Source organism: Meleagris gallopavo, chromosome 4, assembly GCF_000146605.3.
Source record: "Meleagris gallopavo isolate NT-WF06-2002-E0010 breed Aviagen turkey brand Nicholas breeding stock chromosome 4, Turkey_5.1, whole genome shotgun sequence".
Classification (NCBI taxonomy): domain Eukaryota; kingdom Metazoa; phylum Chordata; class Aves; order Galliformes; family Phasianidae; genus Meleagris; species Meleagris gallopavo.
In genome coordinates, this window is record NC_015014.2 from 62987926 (window position 1) to 63006732 (window position 18807).

The window sequence follows — 18807 nt, forward strand, 5'->3', positions numbered from 1 at the left end:
AGCTCCTTCTCAGCATATCAACCTCTAACCTATACTGATGCACGTAGTTATTCCTCCCAAAGTGTAGGACTCTGCATTTGCCCTTGTTGAACCTCATCAGGTTCCTCTCTGCCCAACTCTCATGGCTGTCCAGGTCTCTCGCTGAATGGCAGCACAGCCTTCTAGGGTCAGCAAATCCTCCCAGCTTTGTATCATCAGCAAACTCGCTGAGGGTGCATTCTATCCCTTCATCCAGGTCACTGATGAAGATGTTGAACAAGATCGGGTATTCCTTGGGGAATACCACTAGTTACAAGCCTCCAACCAAACAGTGCACCACAGATCACAACCCTATGAGCTCAGCCAGTTGGCCAGATCTCAATCCACCTCACTGCCCACTCATCTTCCTAAGCTTCCTCATACGGATGCTGCAGGAGACAAAATCAGACGCCTTGCTGAAGTCAAAGTAAACAACATCCACTGCTGTCCTCTCATCTATCTCACCAGTCACAACATTACAGAAGGCTGCCAGGTTGCTCAACCATGATTTCCCCTTGAATCCATGTGGACTACTCCTGGTAACCTTCTTTTCTTCCACTTTCTTGGAGATGGCATCCAGAACAAGCTGCTCCATCATTTTCCCAGGGATGGAGGTGAGGTTGACTGGCCTGTAGTTTCCCACCTCCTCCTTTTTAGCCTTTTTGAAGATTGGAGTGATGCTGCCTTTCCTCCAGCATTCAGGCAATTCTCACTGCTTCCCCCCTGCCTTGCATGATGTCTGTCTGTGTGTATATATATGTATTTCTATATATATATTTAAGAAATGCTATGGATATGAGCTGCTCCACCTCTGCTCTAAGATCATTACTTGCCTAATTAAAGGCTTAGCCCTCTTTACCATTAATTCAAGATATACTGTGGTCTCTTAATATGCATAGACTGTATGCTTTGGACCTTAGTTGGTTTTGGGAGGAGAATCAAGATTCCTAATGCTCATGCCAGACACAGGTTTTTTTAAAACAAAAAGCTTCTTACTCCTGCAGACAATGTATGTCTCTCACAGGTTAAAAAATTGTCAGGCAGGGTTGGTAGCCAAAACACCTGTGAAGCATTATCACTGTGTACATTTTTATCTCGTTTTCTATTTATGATACGCTATTACCTGGAAAATACATTTAATTGTATACCTACCTGATGCAAGCCATTCCTTCCATAGCCAGGTAGAGAAGTAGATTTAGAATATGGAAATCCTATAAAAGACATGAGATAGACAGCTACATCACTTGTGATACACAGTAATATTTTTGTGTAGTCCTTTATAAACTACAAAAATCCAGGAATCAGGAAAATAGATAGAAATAGCAATTGCAAGATAACTATGTATATCCTAGTCATGGGATGAAGTACAGATGAGTAGTGCTCATCTTTTCTCTCTCATTTTTCTCATGTACATGCGTACACATAACAACATCTGTAAATCATAGTGCATAGGATGCAATCACTGTAGTGGGCACAACAGCAAGAGATTTGTGAGACTCACTTTACGGAAGCACCGTCAAGCTACATAATGCAAAACAGATAGCTTGTAAAATCTCAGCTCTCCAATTCAGTGCTAAACCAGAACTTGAAAAAAGAAGTACCATTATTTTAGAGTTATTCCACTTCTCCCCATGATGTTTGTGGTCTATTTTGGGGTTTGTTTTTTAAAAGATAAGGGTTGGTATCTCACCAATCAGAAGGAAAAAAAAAAAACAAAACAAGAAATGAACTTACACATTTTGCATTTTTACTACTTCATTAAAATGTAAATGAAAGTACTACAGTGGAAATAAGTAAAAGGTCAAATGCTGAAGGGAAAGTTTTAAGATAGATAAAATTCAGAAAGTGATATTACTATGAACAAAGTGGATCTACTACAGTGATGAAACTACAATGTCAGTAGGAAATAACTGAAACAGTTGGAGGGGGACAGCTGAACTGCCTTACTTTTACCACACGAGTTTAATAAGAAAGTTTGGATGATCACTTTGTCAGTAAAGGTACTAACAACATTTCAGACCAGATTTTGGTTTATAAAAAATAATGATGTATAGAAGTGATAATATGAATGAGTTTATATGAAACAGAAGATAAACAAAGGTTCTGTAATAAGCATTCTTGACTCCAATACAGGAAAGTTTGATAACTTGAGGCAAAGAGTTAGGAGAAGTAAGTTAGCTCAGAGAACTGCATGTACAAGGCTACTTTCTGCCAAAAATGTTGGCAATTTGTGTCCAAAGGGGAATGCAGGAAGATAATCCAGACACTACTGGATTAATAAGTACCCTAAGGAGATTATTAGGAATAAGTGTACAGAAAGAAAAAACAAAAGATGGATCAGCACAGAGCTCACGGTATGCTGAGATAAAGTGAGAACTGCCAGGAGTCAAGCTGAGTTAAACATTGAAAATGATATTAAAACAAATAGCAAAAGGTACTCCAGCTATATAAACAAAAAGAGAACAAGGAAAGAAGAAATGGGATCACTGTGTCACTACACAGGAGAGGGGAAGGGGAACCTAGGTGGGGCTCCAAACTAGAAGAGTATTTCACTTCAGCTTTCAGGAACAAATGCAGAGAGACAAAGTTCACGCAATTAGGGTAGGCAAGTGAATCTCACTGTGATAGAGACATAATTCAAAGCACAGGAAGCTGATAAGCTTAAATAAAATTGGAAGATTAATTTAAATCACTGGAGAATAGCAAGTACAATTTTATGCTTAAGAAGAGAAAAAGATGTTCAGCATCTATCAGTTTGTTTCCAAGAGAAAACTTTAATAAAGACCAAATAAAAACATGGAAGTAAACAGAAAATCAGTTATGTTGATTTTTATTCACTTAATACAAGTTAAAGACGCAGCGCGAGAGTCCCCTGCTAGCCCTCTTCACTAAAGAAACGACTTCTGTGCAAAATAAATTTTATTGGAATTCATCTAATGAGATATCATCAAAATCAGATATTGCTGCAAAGGAAATTAAAGTAAAACCAGAGGACATGAACTATTTATCAGAGGAATTATAGGGTATGTAAGGAAAAAATGAAATATGAAAAACAGGTAGAGAGAACTGAGCAGTGCTGAGAGAAAAATGTCAACATAAACTGGTTGAGAAATCGCCTAATATTTTCACCAACAATCTGGACACCAAAAATAGTAATGGGCTAATAAACTTGACTGTCTACACAAAGTTATAAAGTATTGCTAATATAAAGGAGGATTGGGGTATCATAAGGTGCTGGGACAATCTTAAACCTTAGAGAAATTGAAGTGGGATGCAGTTTAATAATTCATGGGAAAAGTCATGCACTTAGGGACTAATAAATATCCCACACTTCTACTATGTAAGCTGACATCTCATTATTTGGAGACAATAGGAAAGCAGACAGGCTTAGTTATACAGCTTAATGATGAGGTGACCAAGGGCTATTAAAGTGAGCTTAAAAATGATAGAAGTTGGAAATGCCTGTCTTGTTACATTCCAAATATGGAAATAATTGCAAAATCTCCAGGCAGTGACAGGACATCATGAAAGGATGTTCTGTTCAAGTGGGTTAAAATAAATTCACCAGATCTTTGGGCCTACAGGATAACTGGGACAACAGAAGTTCATCATAAGAAAAATAACAAAGGGCTCAACATTTACTCTCGCAAAATAAGGATAAAAGTAAAAGATGCTTTAGAGACAGAATCAACTATCATCTGAGCAGTGGTATCAACTATGAACAGAACTTCTTTTGTTGGCCCCACTGAGGGCTCCCATGTATAATACAGGGACAGAGTGGTGAATTAGATGAATCATTTATCTCTTCTTGAAAACTAGAAATCTATCATTGCTTGTTATCTGAATGGCAGTGACTGTAGAGGACAAAGAGCGTAACTGCTGTCTGTACTTCTGCTTGGAAAAAGATGCCAGTGTTGAACATCAGTGTGGAGTTCAATTTCTTGGCATCTTGGCTACAGAGAGGTTGAATGGGATTTGTTCCATCACCAAATAGCCTTTCAAAGTTATCATGGAAGGATGCTCTAAAGCAAAGAGCATAATTTGAAAACAAACAGTTCACTGCAGCACACAGCAGCTCAAATGTTGCCTCCCAGGCTGCCAGGACTGAGCCACATCCACAGGCACAAGCGACATCATGTGGATGGCTGGAAAAAACCTTAGCGGTGAATTAAGCTGAAAGAGCTCAGATTAATCAAGAAAAGAACCAGTGACTCCAGTGTGAAAAACATCTTTCACTTAGCACCTCTTTCTCTAGAGCTTATTATTTACGTTATATTTGATGTGAACTTTTTATTTTGCTGTTCCTTTATTTTTATTATAATGGTAAAATACAACACCAACATCCACCAGTCACATACTGTAGCTCAATATGATAACAAACTACAGTTCTATATTTATAAATTTATTTTTTTTTTTAGTAACTGGACAAATCAAAGCACTCTTCCTCTAATTAGGTGTTATCTGAACTTCAGCAATTACTTGATATAGCTACTCTTCCAATATGACATTCACTCTAGCCTGGATATTGTGAGGTTGTCTTTCAGTACTTCAAGTACATGTCAACAGTGAGAGTTATAAACCTGGTTAGATGTCTGCCTTCCTAACTATGTGAAACAATGACTAATGGTAAAATATAAACTAGTAAAAATGTATGCATACAGAAATAAGACACATTTATGCACATGGATGTAAGGAGATGTTGCCACTATATCTTAGTCTTCAACCAGGCTGAACACAAGCAAGTTCCACTCTAGATACCTGCCAATCACACAAGCCCAAATATATTATTTTGGACACATAGCTGGAGAGATGTGACTAAATATCTTCTAGAGCAGAATAATACTTCTTTGATTTGCTCACAGGTTGGAGAAATGAATGCAGAGATATTTGCATATGTTTGGATACATAGCCAGAGATTCACAGTCTGATGCCCACTAACTCCTCTATTCTCTATGTAATAATTTTGCACCAAACCAATATTTGAAAAAATTGTTTTCTCTGATTCTTACTATGCCACAGAGATGGGGCTAAATGACAAAGCTAGAGATCTGGGCACTCTCAACCACACATGCAATAGGTAGAGAAGCTACTGTTTACATCCTAATGACTATGCAAATGATAGGTGTTAGCTGCATAGGTGATCAGACCTAAGGCTTTCTTGCGCAGGATATGCAACAAAACATCATGCAATGTTTGACGATGACTAAGGAATCAAATCCCATCAGGTTAGACCAGTGTGACCGATTACCCAAAATGACTTCTCTTTTTTATCTTGTTACACCCTTGTGACAGACTTTGCATCATCTGTTTTTCCTCTTCCTTGCATAGCTAAGCCATAATTTCCTTAATAGAAGTTGATGGAGCCAGCTATCACATTACCAAAATGCCCACAAGACTGACATACTGGCCTTGCTGCCAGACATGTCTCACATTGGATGCATTCTTTTGGAAAACTGCTTCCCCAACTTGTTCACCCCAGATGACCTGCCACTGCTGTATGGCGTAAAATGGAGGATGCAGGGAGAGAAATGTCCCAATTATCTGGGATAATTCACTTAAAATTCACTTAAGCAATTCTTCATCATTTTCACAATGTAAAAGTATAATTCAGACGTGGTTCTGATGACCATTTTCTACATCTCATGTCCTGCTGAAATGCAGAGGAAAGAAACATGTAGAATGTTTTGTGTTTTTTTTGTTTGTTTTTGATTTTTTTGTGGTCTTCAGACCAGATTTCAGAAACAAAATCTTCCCATTATTTCACCTGGTTACTCAATATCTGGAAAGCTTCTGTCAGCTTACAGCTGTGACTACAAAAGATATAAAAACTCCTATTCTAAATTAGTCTGGAGCAAGTGCTCCTTACACTTTATCGTGATATTGAAAAAATGGCTCTACTAATATACAAAATGCAAATTAATCCTTGATAGAATCTTCCTGATACTACTGCCCTGTTTGTTGAAAAGAATTAGCATATACATAGGTGCCGTTATATATTCGTGAGGGGCAGGATTTTGCTGTAAAGGAAATTTTCCTCTCCAGGGGTATACGATATCTTTATGCAAGCAATGGTCCTTCTTTCATCAGGAGAACTCTACAAATATTTCCAACATTGAAATTTGAAGATGCTGACCACTTGCAAGCCATAGCTAAACAAATATATGTCATTATGACAGAGAAATAAGGAATAAAGCAAACCAGGAACAGCCTACAGCCACCTCCCGCTGCCCCACCCCTGTTGGCCATATCCAGCTGCCCAGCATGCAGTACTCACGGGAGTACATGGCAGTGCCCTCCTGTGCTCTCTGGAAGTTTTCTCTGTCAGTTCCAGGAGTAAGAGACAGGGATCGGGTATCTGAATCTGGGGAATTAGTTCTGGTGTCCATATCCCCCTTCAGAATAAGCCAACTGGTCTTCAGCTGAAGAGAATAAAAGCCTGTTATAGGAGCCAGATTGAACTCATGTCCTACATCACTTGCTAGCTTCTATGTTTATGCTCAGTACAGCCTGCACCAATGGTCACAGCCCCACAGTTACTGAAAACTTTTAACTTCCATCTGGGCTGAGGATAGTTTCTCTGTTAATCATGTTGCCCACTCTGCCTCATTTCAGATTTGTTATGTCTTCCTTGTATCATCAACCCATTATAACATTTTTCTTGTGTGTTAATGCACACCATTATACGTGAACACATTCACCAATATATGCACTGAGATTCAATTAAAATCCTTGAATTTATTGCTACTGCTTTCTTTACCATGAAATGCAGATTTTGAACACTCTGGAAGAGAGATTATGTTTAACAGATATGAAATCATCTTTTGGAAAGACCTAAAATCAGTAAGATTCATTTCAGATATATTAAGTAATACCTTGAAACATAACCATGTTTTATAAAAGAACTGCCTGAAGAAAAACAAACAACCTTTTGTTCTTTCTGGTTATTACCTTCTTGTTGTCCTGATCCAGACTTCCATCCTCCCCTTCTGATCTTCTTAGTGCTGAAAGATTAAATTTTTTAAAATTAAAACTGATAGATCATTTTTGTTTTTTGTTTTGACTGTCTTCACATTCTACATATTTTCAAAATGAGAAAAAAAGCAATAAAAAAACTTGAAGTTGGGCAGAAATTGGATCTGTAGAGCTATGGTGTCACAGAATTGCTTAATATTTGGAAAAGATAATGGGAATACTAATACTATAGGCGTGTAGTAAATGCAGAAAATCCACTCTTGCTGAATTTTTAAGCTATCATTTTTAGGAAGAAGTTACTTTTAGGGAATGGCAGGTGGTAAAAAGTCAAGATTGCAAGTTAGGGACAGATTCAGGAGTAAATCGTGGCTCCATTCTTCTTTGTTACCATGATTAAGAAAGTACATGTGGTTATTTAGCTATTTGGTGGTCTGCACATCTGGGCCTTCCACTTTCTTCAGTAAGACAAACAATGATGGTGAAAAAGATAGGTGCAAATTTGGCATTACCTCTTCATGACACTGCAAGAAAGGTTGTGTCAGTACACTGAGAGTGAAGGACAGCAGGTAAGGATGAGCTGCTGCTGAGCCCCACTGAGCTGCATCAAGTGTCAGACAAAGCAAAGGAGGTCTCTAAAATTCACAATTCTGTTTCTCACCTATATTCTCTCTTCAAGAGCCTCTGATAAAAGAAAATACTTACCTGTTGTTTCATTGTGACCTTCCACCTTCCTGAGGAGAAAATCTCAGCACTGAAAACCTAAAAGTTACAGGATAGTCTCCAAACACTAAATGTGTTTTTTCCTAAGCTTTTCTTTACCAAAGTATCATACCAGAGACTGATTTACACTTCAGATAGAATTTTACAGAAAGTTTTTTGACAAATTTCAGACTATTTCAGATAAGTTCCCAAAATCTAAATGCCTCTTGCCTTTATATCACTTGAAGCTGTTGAGTGTAGTAAAACAACTGGAGCAATGCAATGACGTAGCATAATTTTAAATCCATGCGAGGTTATAACAAGAGGATTGTCTGCAATATCTGAGTTCAAAGGTAACACAAGAGCCCCATGAACCACAACATAGCCAGAAAAATATATTTATTAATAATTAAGGTAAGTATGATAATATTAGACTGCTCAAAGACAGTGCTACAACACTCCCAGCTACCTGGGAACAACTCTCCATTTTTCCAGCTAGCAAGTCTGCTGAGGATCTTCCCTGCATCCAACGCAGGAGAAAGGCCACCACCATCAGCAATTCAATATTCTTCTCTTTCACACTATGCAGCTCACATCTAGACCCTTCACTGGTACTGTCAAGAAGGTGATACTTTAAGAATGGAAAATTTTCATTTTTCACTTTGTAAAAATCTATTGGAGGAGAGAAATCTTTATACGCAGAAGTTTTGTTTTTCTTTTTTTCCACAGTGTAATGTGGCAAAACAAAGCTGAGTCATAAAATAAAGTATTATGAAAAAATTCAGAGTTTTCATAGTTAGCTAATGGCATCCTGACCAGGGCAACTTGTTCGTGGGCTTTTTTTCTTTTCTTTTTTTTTTTTTCAGATGGCAAGTTGCTTTTTTGAGAAAGAAATAGTAGAAATTCGAACCTGTGACATATGTGACAAACAAAAAAGCAAAAAGGAAAAATTAAAGTTTCTATATTGCAAGAAGGTCTTAGACTTGGTTTTCTGACACTCTGGGTGCACCCAGGTTATTTATGTGGATCTCAGAGACTCATGTAGAGAACTGGATGCTTTTTTGCAAATTGTTTTTATAAAAGACAATGCTATTTTAAAGAAGAAAAGAAAACACAAATTGAGATCAAAATGTTTTTCAGAGACTCTGTATGTTCTATGGGCTCATGAGATCAAATGACTTCAAGACAGCAGGGCACCAAGGTTTTACATAGAGATCTAGAGGATTCCAACAAAAATCAACAGGACCCTGCAAGGCCTGCTCTTCTCAGCTTCCTGACTGCTTCATGCAATACTTTACAGCAAATAAATCCATGCAGCCTGAATTTCATCAGTGCTGAGCTCTAGCTTCACAGGTACAAGAGATACTGGGTTCTGCTGTGAGTCCCAGTGCGAACTTTATCTTTCATATGGTTCAGTGCTAATATTGTTGCAGAACAAACCTCTTATTGTTATTATTAACTTTGAACTCTGTTCAGATGTTTCGAAAATATCAATGCACACAGATGGATGTCCATGCTGGCTGTGGTACACTTTACTTTCTGATTCCAGCTCTCATCTGATCTCCTCTGAGCCACTTTTCCACCACATTTTTTTCATTCTGAAGTTTAGTGTTTAAAATAGAAACACAGAAGCTGTAGCAAATCTGTTGGGCACTGCTGTAACTGAAACTGTTCAAAGCCAAATGTCTTGGAAAAGCTCCGTGCACTTTTTGTTTTAAAGAACATTTTTGTACTTGTTTATTCAAACTTGGTCTCTTCAACAAAGGAATGTTCCCTGGCTCCCTTTCAGCATGCACTGGCTCAGTGTCCCTTTAGCTTGAGGAGCTGACTCATCAGTTGCTCATGTGTTCATGCTTTAGCAGAAAGATTTATACAACATCTGCTGGCAGTTCTTAACTGCATATCTCACTATCTTACATAAAATACTTGGCTTAGGAAAAAAAAAAAAAGCTAGCTGTTTAGAAACTTCACAAACCAAAAATATCAGTAAAATTAAACAACAGCCAGAACGTAGGAGATCACGGCCATATAATTAGCTTGTAACAGTTGCTGCAACTATGCTGATTTACATCACATCAAGTTCTGACACTTACTTTGTAACTTTGCCTTCACTCTTTCCAAACATCACTGTAATATTCAGTGTTTTCCTTTGTCAGACTTTTTATTTTATTTTTTTTGCTCAGCTCAAGAACTTACCACAAATGATTTATGTATCTAAAGAGAAGGAATTAGAGGTTGGGCAGGCTGTTTTGTGGATAGCATGACATCAAGCATTAAAACAAACAGATGATAGATTTTTCCCTTGGAGGTAACATTAGTATGACCAAGATTAGGATACTGTGAGCAGAAAAAAATCTATCTAAAGTGCACTGAAACATCATCAAGTCTGACTTTGCTCAAACCACACCCAGAACAACCACAGAGGTTATCTAAACATTGATGACTTGAATGTGCAATTACTTGAGCATGAAAGGTTTTGGTTGCAATAAATGTCTGCAGGCTGACTCCCCCATATCATTTCTCCATATTCTTTCTACTCCTACTCTATTGGAACCAAACTAGAACTTCAATCAAAACAGAAGTGCCATTTTCCATGACAAATAATATTAAAAAATTAACAACATAAAAAAAGCTTATTTTTGACTATGGTAATCAAGTACTTTAAAATCAGCCCTCTGTTAACCACAACAGGAAAATGTTTTAAATATATTTTCCTTGTTCTAACGAGGCCAGCGATGTATCTGCAGTTTCCTAACCCTTCGCTCACGGAAAGCTTTCAAGTATCAGTTAGAGTATGTGAGAACAAATATGTGAGGCTTTCTTACTCTTGCATACAATGTGGGAAGGTGCTGGTGGAGATGACAGGATCGATCCAATAGAGACCTGCTATTGTCAGGAAGAATGGCACAACTTCTATCTTGCTTTCATCAACAAAGTGCCTTTTTGCTGGGTCTACCAAAGGTTTTCCAATCATATTCTGCCACCATTATCATCTACTAGATTCATTTCTAACTGTCACAGTGTGATTAGATTAGATCGTAATACTATATCCTGGTAATATGAAGCTTGAAGATAAGTAGATATTTTATTTAGAAGTTGGACTCAATGCTCCTTGTGGATCCCTTCCAACCCAGGATATTCTATGACTCTATGGTGTATATCAGTTATCAATAAACATTGTTTCTCCAGCGAAATAGAAGTCAGAATTACTTGCAAAAAACTGGACACTCCAAGGCATGGTGTGAATATAGGAGAGCAACTTCCTATATATACGTATTTTATTTCTTTCCATATATGAGAAAACTGCTTTTAAGTAAATATCTCCTCTAAATTACAAAGTCAAGTCAAAATATCGTAATTCTAGTTTTAGAGAATTTACAGAATCTTTGGATATCATGTTATACAAAATACTATGTCATTTTTATCTAGCTTTTTTTCTATTTTAGATTATGAGGATTTTGAGATAATGAAATGGAAAGATTACAGCAAACAATCACAAGCAATACGCATTTCTTTACAAATATATGTAGAGAAACTGCAAGAGAGAAAAGCAGACTGTACCATGCTGTTTGTAGATAGGAGGTTTCCTATAGATGTTATCTTTTACGCCAGTGTCTGAGGAAGAGGAAAGAGAAAGGAAAGAATAAAAGAGTAAGCAAGCAGTTCAGACTATGCTGGTCTCATCTCTTCTCAAAAACACTAAAATGCAAACACTTGAGGAAAGACAACAGAAGATTACATCACTGATTTGTCTTTCAATGGTTATTATGTGAGAGTGAAGATTTACCCATTATATTTATATATTTAAAATATTTAGGTAGTCTATGCCAATCTAAATTATATGAACCACTCTTATCTCCCTCAAAATGCTTTCAGATGCTTTGAATGCTGCACAACCAATATATACTTCTTAGAAAACAAAGATAAACTGGTTATACTTGTTACTATTTAAAAGAAAATTAATGTAATTGTAGAACAGACTACTGTAACAGTCACAATTGAAAAGGAACTTTTCCTCCATTAATTATAATGGAAGTACACAATCAAATATAGATGTTTATACTACAAATGCCTAATATTCTTGTATGAATTTCGTATCATGTCCATATGTTGAGTTGTATAGCTGACCTGGCCTTCCAGAAACTTTTGGAAAGCCCCTAGGACAACAGTCCAGTGTTCCTGTATCATTCCCATGTTAGAAATACTTAGTACTACAGACTTGAGCAGATTCAATTCCCAATCACAGTGTGCTCATAGAAACACTAATCCCAGAAGCCAAACATAATTTAAAAAGTAAAATTCCAATAGGCAGGTAGATGTTCTGTGCAGTCAAAAAGTAGGCAGTGTGGATATAAATTTGGAATGCTTGTAACTGAATGTGAACTTGAAAACAGTGTGTGTACAAAGACAGTCACTGTCAGTTTCATGGGGCCCAAAATCTTGCAGTTTTCAATGTCTACATTAACATGATTCTCTAATTCAAAAAGTGGATGAATAAAGAAAAGATTAATTAAAAAAAAACAACAAAACCTATGCAGCGTTGGCAGTATAAATAATTGTATCTTGGAGGCTTAATAACGTGCTATCTAATGCAATTTTTTTATATATGTAAACATGCAGCACTCTAACTCCTTTATTTCTGAGACCAAACTTAACAGTCAACAGATTTCACTCATGAATAGTTTTCTTCTCTTGCAGATCTAAGTTCACAAATCAGTGCAAAAAAACAACCAAACAAAAAGCAAATTCATTTAGAACAGAACAAACACGTGCCAGCAATTGAAGATCAAACGCTAGGCAGTGAATGCCTACCTGGAATATGGAAATGCCTAGGAGCCTGCTGATAGACAGAAGGTGAAGATTTGCTGTCTGAGTACATGGATAAGCTTGGAGTGCTCCGACCACTTTCACTGCCTCCAAGGGGAAGAGCAAAGAAAGCAGATACAAGAAAAAAAATGGAAAGCAAAGTAGAGTATTTCAAGCATAAAGGCTTGTTCAGAATGACTTGTTAATCCAACAGTTTTAAATAAGTATGAAACTCATTATTTTTCAGTACAACATTTTGGCTCAATTGCCAAACATCTAAACAATGAATATCTGATAGATAATATCAGATTAAACTGCAGCCTTGCATCCAGTCTTTGAAACTAAAGCTCCTCTTTCAAAAACACTGTCATGAACAAAACAAACAGATAAGCACATCCACAGTCTTGTAATATGTTTTGCATAGCCTTACAAGTTTTGAAAACTTTAATGCTATGGTTCATAGCCTGTCCTTAAAACTAGTAATGAAATAATTCAGTAGTATTTAAAATATCTCAAAGCAGGACTAGACTGAAAAAACAGAAGTTATGGTTACATAAAATGCTCCTGCATATATCAGTAACAAAAATAGATGCTGAAATCTGGTCCTTGATCACAAACTTTCCCCACAGGTAACATGCCAAGGCATTTTATATTTATGCAAACAAAGTTGGATTATCAAGTCATGGATCTATAATGCCATAGTCACTTGACAAAATTTGAAGATATGTACAATATTGATCAGCATACATTTTTTCACTTGTTTTGTCAAATGTTCCCTAGGTGCCATTCATTTCCTCTTAGTTTATTTCCCCAAAGTACACTCTATGGCATTATAGTGCTGCTCAGCAAACAAAAAAGTAAAGCTCTACTTTTTTGGGACTTGTAAAATCCAGTTAATTTACAGCACTGTTAAGCAACTGGAAGCCAAACGTGACATTTATTTTAACATGAAACAGTTGTTAATTTGGTGTTATTGTTTTAGTGTAGATGGAGCACAAATTTAATGGACACTAATGGTAAAATTATAGCAAGTTTTCATGGGGGAAAGGAAGTGCAGCAGCTCAGAGAGCTAGATTTGAACAGAGTTCTGCCATCAGAAAGGGGAAGTTACATACCATAAAACTACTGGATTACCATAGCAATCTAGGCTATGCCTATGGAGTGGGTGTCTGCTGAACCCTTGCCAGGTCTCTGTTTACAAGCAGTGGATGTATGGTCAATGATCTGTCACCAAGAACAGCCTGGACATATTCCACTGAAATCAATAATGCAGAGCCACTGAGTTCAGGGGGAGAAGCAGGCCAGATGAGATCATGACAATGCACTAACAGATCAGCTCTAAATTTTGTGTCAGGTATTTTCACAGTCGGTAAAAAAATTAAAATCAAAGCCACTCAGCCTTTAGCACTGCATACACAGGAACAGCAATTTCTGATTGGAAAAAAATATAATCAGAGCAGCCGAGAAATTGAAATCGCAAATGTGGAAGATGATGGCCTATGGTCCTTCCGAAAAGTAAGGGAAGAATTATGGAATTACTAAAATTCTGGTAAACCACCACCATTCTGCAGTCAGGTTGTCCTCAGACAAGGAACCAGATGGTTATTCAGTTTCTTGATTCCTGCTTTACTCTTGGAAGGAAAGCAGTGTTGACAGATTTTCACTGCACATTTATTAATTCCTTCTTTGCTGCTTGCTGCTCATATGCTTGGCCATCCCTACTAAGCAGAAGTCTCCACTCCAAGTTAGAATACAAAGAATAGTAGTTTTTACTTACTTAAGTAAAGTTCCTGACAACTCCAATAAAAACCTTAAAAATCTTATGTCATTCATCCCACAATTATGTTACTATTATTTTTTTAATTTAAAAAGAAAAATAAAGTTTTCAAGTGACTTTCACAGTGTATTTATTCCTCATTTACTTAAAAATTAGCATAATATTAAAAACATATTAACTGCATGAATAACCACCTCCTTGAGCAACAATCCCAAGGTGCTAGTATTGCACTCCCATAGAATTGTTCTTCAGGGATCGAATATCAGTAGCACATTCAGGGTCCCAAGAGGAAACATCAATTAGGATGAATAAACTTGCAAGCAAACGGGAAGCAAATGCAAACCAGATGATAACAAGTCTGCAAACTTCTCTATGCAAGCATCACCTGTGTAGTTTGCAGAGCTATCACTTGCTCACAAGGGAAGAATTATGGCTGAAATGAGGGAAAAGGTTCTTCTAACAGTCCACTTCTACAAGCTGATGCACATTTAAATTATATTTAAATTTTTGCCACTGATCTGGAGAAACACACAGAGTAGCTGTAGTTCACTTTTTGCATACAAAAGTATTTAATAAAAAAGTAAATGGAAGAGCTGTGTAGAACTTTCACATGTAGGAACTCCAGATAGACACTTAATCTAGCCTACAGTAAATCTCTAAAATAAGGCTCCATCAAGAATCTGTTTCTTTCAGGGGTCCCCTGGTATACACTGAAGAACCTCAAATAAGGTCTCTGATAAAATAAAGTGAATGAAGAGAGCAATGTTTCAGATTGTTGTTTTTGTCTTCTGCCACAAACAGCTGCAGGATATGATCCGATCTCCTGGTCAGTGCAGGGCAAAAACTCAGAACCACAAACTCTTCCCTGAATTTTGTTTAACTTGGAAAGAATCTGGAAAAGTTTACTTTGAACTTCAGCATCAACCACAAAGTCCTTCTTGTGTCTTTTGGCTACTGACAGGATAGCCTGCTCTTTGAACCTTGTGTGTGTACAGCCAACTGACCAGAGCTCAAACCATGCTCCCTTTCCATACTTCTCAAGGGACTGGGAGGAAAAGTGTAACACTGTTTATACCTCCTTCCTTGTTGGCTTTTCTTTATCTGAAAGGATGGGAAATTTGATAAGAAATTGCAGTAAGAGCTGTCTACATTCCCTGACTTGGATTTGAACAATAAAGAGCATTGGCCTCATAAAGATGTCAGAGATTACTCCTGAAACTGGATCCTTTACTATCTGTTTGCACATGGAATATTAAGCGAGACAAAGCTTTTTGAAGTCCAGTGACTAACTCTCCTCAGGACTTCAAAGCCAAATAAATGGAAGCTGACTTTACAGTCTCTGACTCCATCACCTCAGAGGAAGAATTACACCACATGCAGCTATTCTGGAGATCACATATCATGATTCTCTTGATAAAAAGCTGTTAAAGACATTTTGAAGACAAAAGACCTTAAAAGGGCACAACCAAATATTTTATCTGCACAATAAAGAATAGCTAGTAATATCCTATTATGTTGTTTCTTGGGAACTAAATTACAGTGTATGGAACTAAAAACAGAAACATAGTTATATTACTTATTATGAAAAATGATGAACTGTGCCCTTTCTCAGGAAGAATATGATACAAACTCAGTGAAATCAAAAGAAAGATTCTGGCATTTTTTCGTTGGAGTAGCAAAATTTCTACCAGAAGTTTAAATACATATTTTATCATTATTGTGGAAAGCTAGTTTTACAAAGATTTTTTCTAGCATTATAAACCAGTGCAGTATTTTTGGATTTAATAAGAGTTGTTTTTTTTGTTTTTTTTTGTGTTTTTTTTTTGAGTGTGATTTCATTTTTTAAAAACAGAAGTAGCAACATTCACCTCGGTCTAAAAACAAAGAAATGGTTCCTATGACTCTGCTCTTCCCACATCAACCGCTTTGAAAAGAAAAAAAAATTACGTTAATCTTTGAAAAACTTACCAAGGTAAGGAAAAAAGAGTCTTTAGCTTAGTGAAAAGAATTCAGAGAACTTGAAGAGGAATTGAACTTGAAGAGAATCTTATGACACTGGTCTACTGGTTGGCGACCCTGCACATAGCAGGGGGTTGAAACTAGATGATCATTATGGTGCTTTTCAACCCTGGCCATTCTATGATTCTATGATATGATTCTGTGACACTTTTTGGGATGAGACATTAACTCAGTGTAAAGTAGTGGTTAATACATACCTCTCCAGGGCTCAGAATTACCAATTACCTATAAATGAGGATTATAAACGTATCTGCCTATGTGATAAGAGTGCTGTGAAGCATTACAAGTTACTGCTTGCAACATATTTTAGCTCCTTGATAAAAACTGTTGCAGAATTACAAAATATGAAAATTTTGATCACTGTTAATAAATGCATGGGGAGAAACAGCTGGCACTTGAGGATTTCTTCCTCCAAAGAGCAACAATAAGTAATTGCTGCTGCTCTAAGCAACAGCAGGTAGCACTGAAAAGAAACTCATTTTAGCAAGAATGCTGCTAAGCAACTGCAAGTGGGCTTCTGAATAACAGCTTTCAGTTCAGTGAAATCAGGCAACATAGCACGCAGAAGAGGTTTTCTTACTCAGTACATCAGGTTGGATAAGACTGCCCAAATTTAAGGGACACAGCAAAAAAAATAATTGTTCAGGCTGTGACTCAGGGAATAACAGTACGTGAGACAGCCTTCCAAAAAATGTGGGTGTGAGTGAGGGTTTGGGGGTATGGGAAGACGTTTCACAGGTGGACTTTGAAATGTTAACAACAGGATTAATCTCATCAGCTTTTCCCTCCAGAATTTTCTCCCGGGGATCTCATTTGGAGCAACCCAACCCTGATTCTGTCGCAGTGGTGAAATTGAGCTGACTTTGAACAGAACTGTTTCTGGATACATTGGAGCCTAATCATTTTCTGCAAAGGCAATGAACATCTGCAATTCATTTGAGTTTATATTTTAGATCTGTTTGTAAGTCCGGTTCCTGAAGAGGTCACTTCCTTTTCTATAATGGTTACAACAGCAAAAAGAATAGTTTTGCTTTATTAAATCAAGTGGTACAAAGGAATCAGGCATTTTCAGGCACTGAAAATGTCTGCCATTCATGTCTCCTCCCCAATTGTATTGTTCCTGGAGAGATGGTAGTTAATAACTTTTCTTTCCTCTACTTACATAGCTAACTAAAAAAAATTAAAAAAATAAAAAAAATTAACAGCCTTTGCCTGAAAGGTTCTTGGTATTCCTCAGAACTGTCTCCTGTTTGCAACATGGAAGCTATTAACAGTTAATATCTATGGGGGGAAAAAAAAATTGACTAGGAGACTAGGCTCAGTTACTCTGCTTTACAGTATGTGGCACAGACTATTTGCTCATCAGTGCAGCCATATTGATTTAACAAACTTTATATGGCAAGGTTTCTGGTAATGCTGAAAATGATAAAGATAATCCCTACATGAAAATTATAAGGTTAGATAACTGATGATCCGATACTGGATCAATGTATAAGTTTATTATTTGTTTGGTGTTTCTAAAATCAGGTACAGGTAAACATTATACTTTTTAGAGTAAACAAGATTTAAAATTATTTCCCTCCCTCATTTTCATTACAAAATCTAATTCCTTCCCTCCACCCCTTCAAAATACACTTAACACTCACTGAAAAAAAAGCCAAAATAAAACATAATAATAAATTCAGACCCACTCAGTTCTTGAAACTTACACAGTACATCAAAAAGCACTTGCACAAAATTAAGACAAATTTTATCCAAGTGGAAGCCATGCTTGCACAGACAAAAAAGTGAAACACATCTGAATAAGTCTACAGTATCACAGCACGGTTTTGCATTCCTGGACCTTACCTTTGAAGAAAGGGATGTAATGATGTCTGAATGTAGATGTAGGGCTTGGGTGTTGGGGCAGGGAGATGCAGCTACTGGTACCAAGACTCTGAGTACCAGCTGGGGGCAACAGAGAGTAAGTGAAAATAAACTATTTAGTTCACTTACTGAAAGCCACAAATTACAATGCCATCCTTCTTTTTCAGGAACATTTTCCTCCTGATGCTTAGAGAACACATAGTTTTTGTTTAATATACGATCTTTTTCTTGTTGTGTCTAAAAACATCACAGTGGCCATACTGTGTGTTGGCCAATAGACACAGGATTTCAGAAGTTATTGCACAAAATGCTAATACAATGTAACGCATCAGAAAATATTCCAGAAAAGGCACCACAAAGAGCATTTCTGCTCTGAGGGAAATTCTGCATATTTCAAAGCTGCAAGAGGGAATGATATATGCTCATAATGGATCTAATGAAATGAAATGGGGAGAGCCTTTCCTTAGATCGGAACCCTTTTACAAGTGGGTCCAGTTCTCAATGCCATTGTTGTACACTGGTAGGATTTAGTCTACAATGTACCAGAACACTCAAGCACATGGCTAATTTAAGCACTTGAAGAAACATCCTGAAGTTATCTCCGCTCTGAAAGTTAGACATCTGATTAAGTTCTTTGAAAAACATTCTCA

General features: G+C 37.0%; 1 protein-coding gene across 6 annotated transcripts in view; it reads right to left on the minus strand.

The window, feature by feature from the left end:
- LOC100551462 (actin-binding LIM protein 2) overlaps window positions 1-18807 on the minus strand; it is a 72370-nt gene that overhangs the window by 19935 nt on the left and 33628 nt on the right. For 4 of the 6 annotated variants that reach the window (XM_010710501.3, XM_010710498.3, XM_019615009.2 and 1 more), the window contains 6 exons: window positions 18140-18238; window positions 12502-12603; window positions 11251-11304; window positions 6967-7019; window positions 6293-6437; window positions 1171-1229 (listed from right to left, as the gene is read on the minus strand). In XM_010710501.3, the coding sequence (XP_010708803.1) occupies window positions 1171-1229; window positions 6293-6437; window positions 6967-7019; window positions 11251-11304; window positions 12502-12603; window positions 18140-18238 (512 nt within the window). The remainder of the gene's footprint in view (window positions 1-1170; window positions 1230-6292; window positions 6438-6966; window positions 7020-11250; window positions 11305-12501; window positions 12604-18139; window positions 18239-18807) is intronic. The other 2 variants (XM_019615010.2, XM_010710499.3) reach the window with 1 other exon arrangement.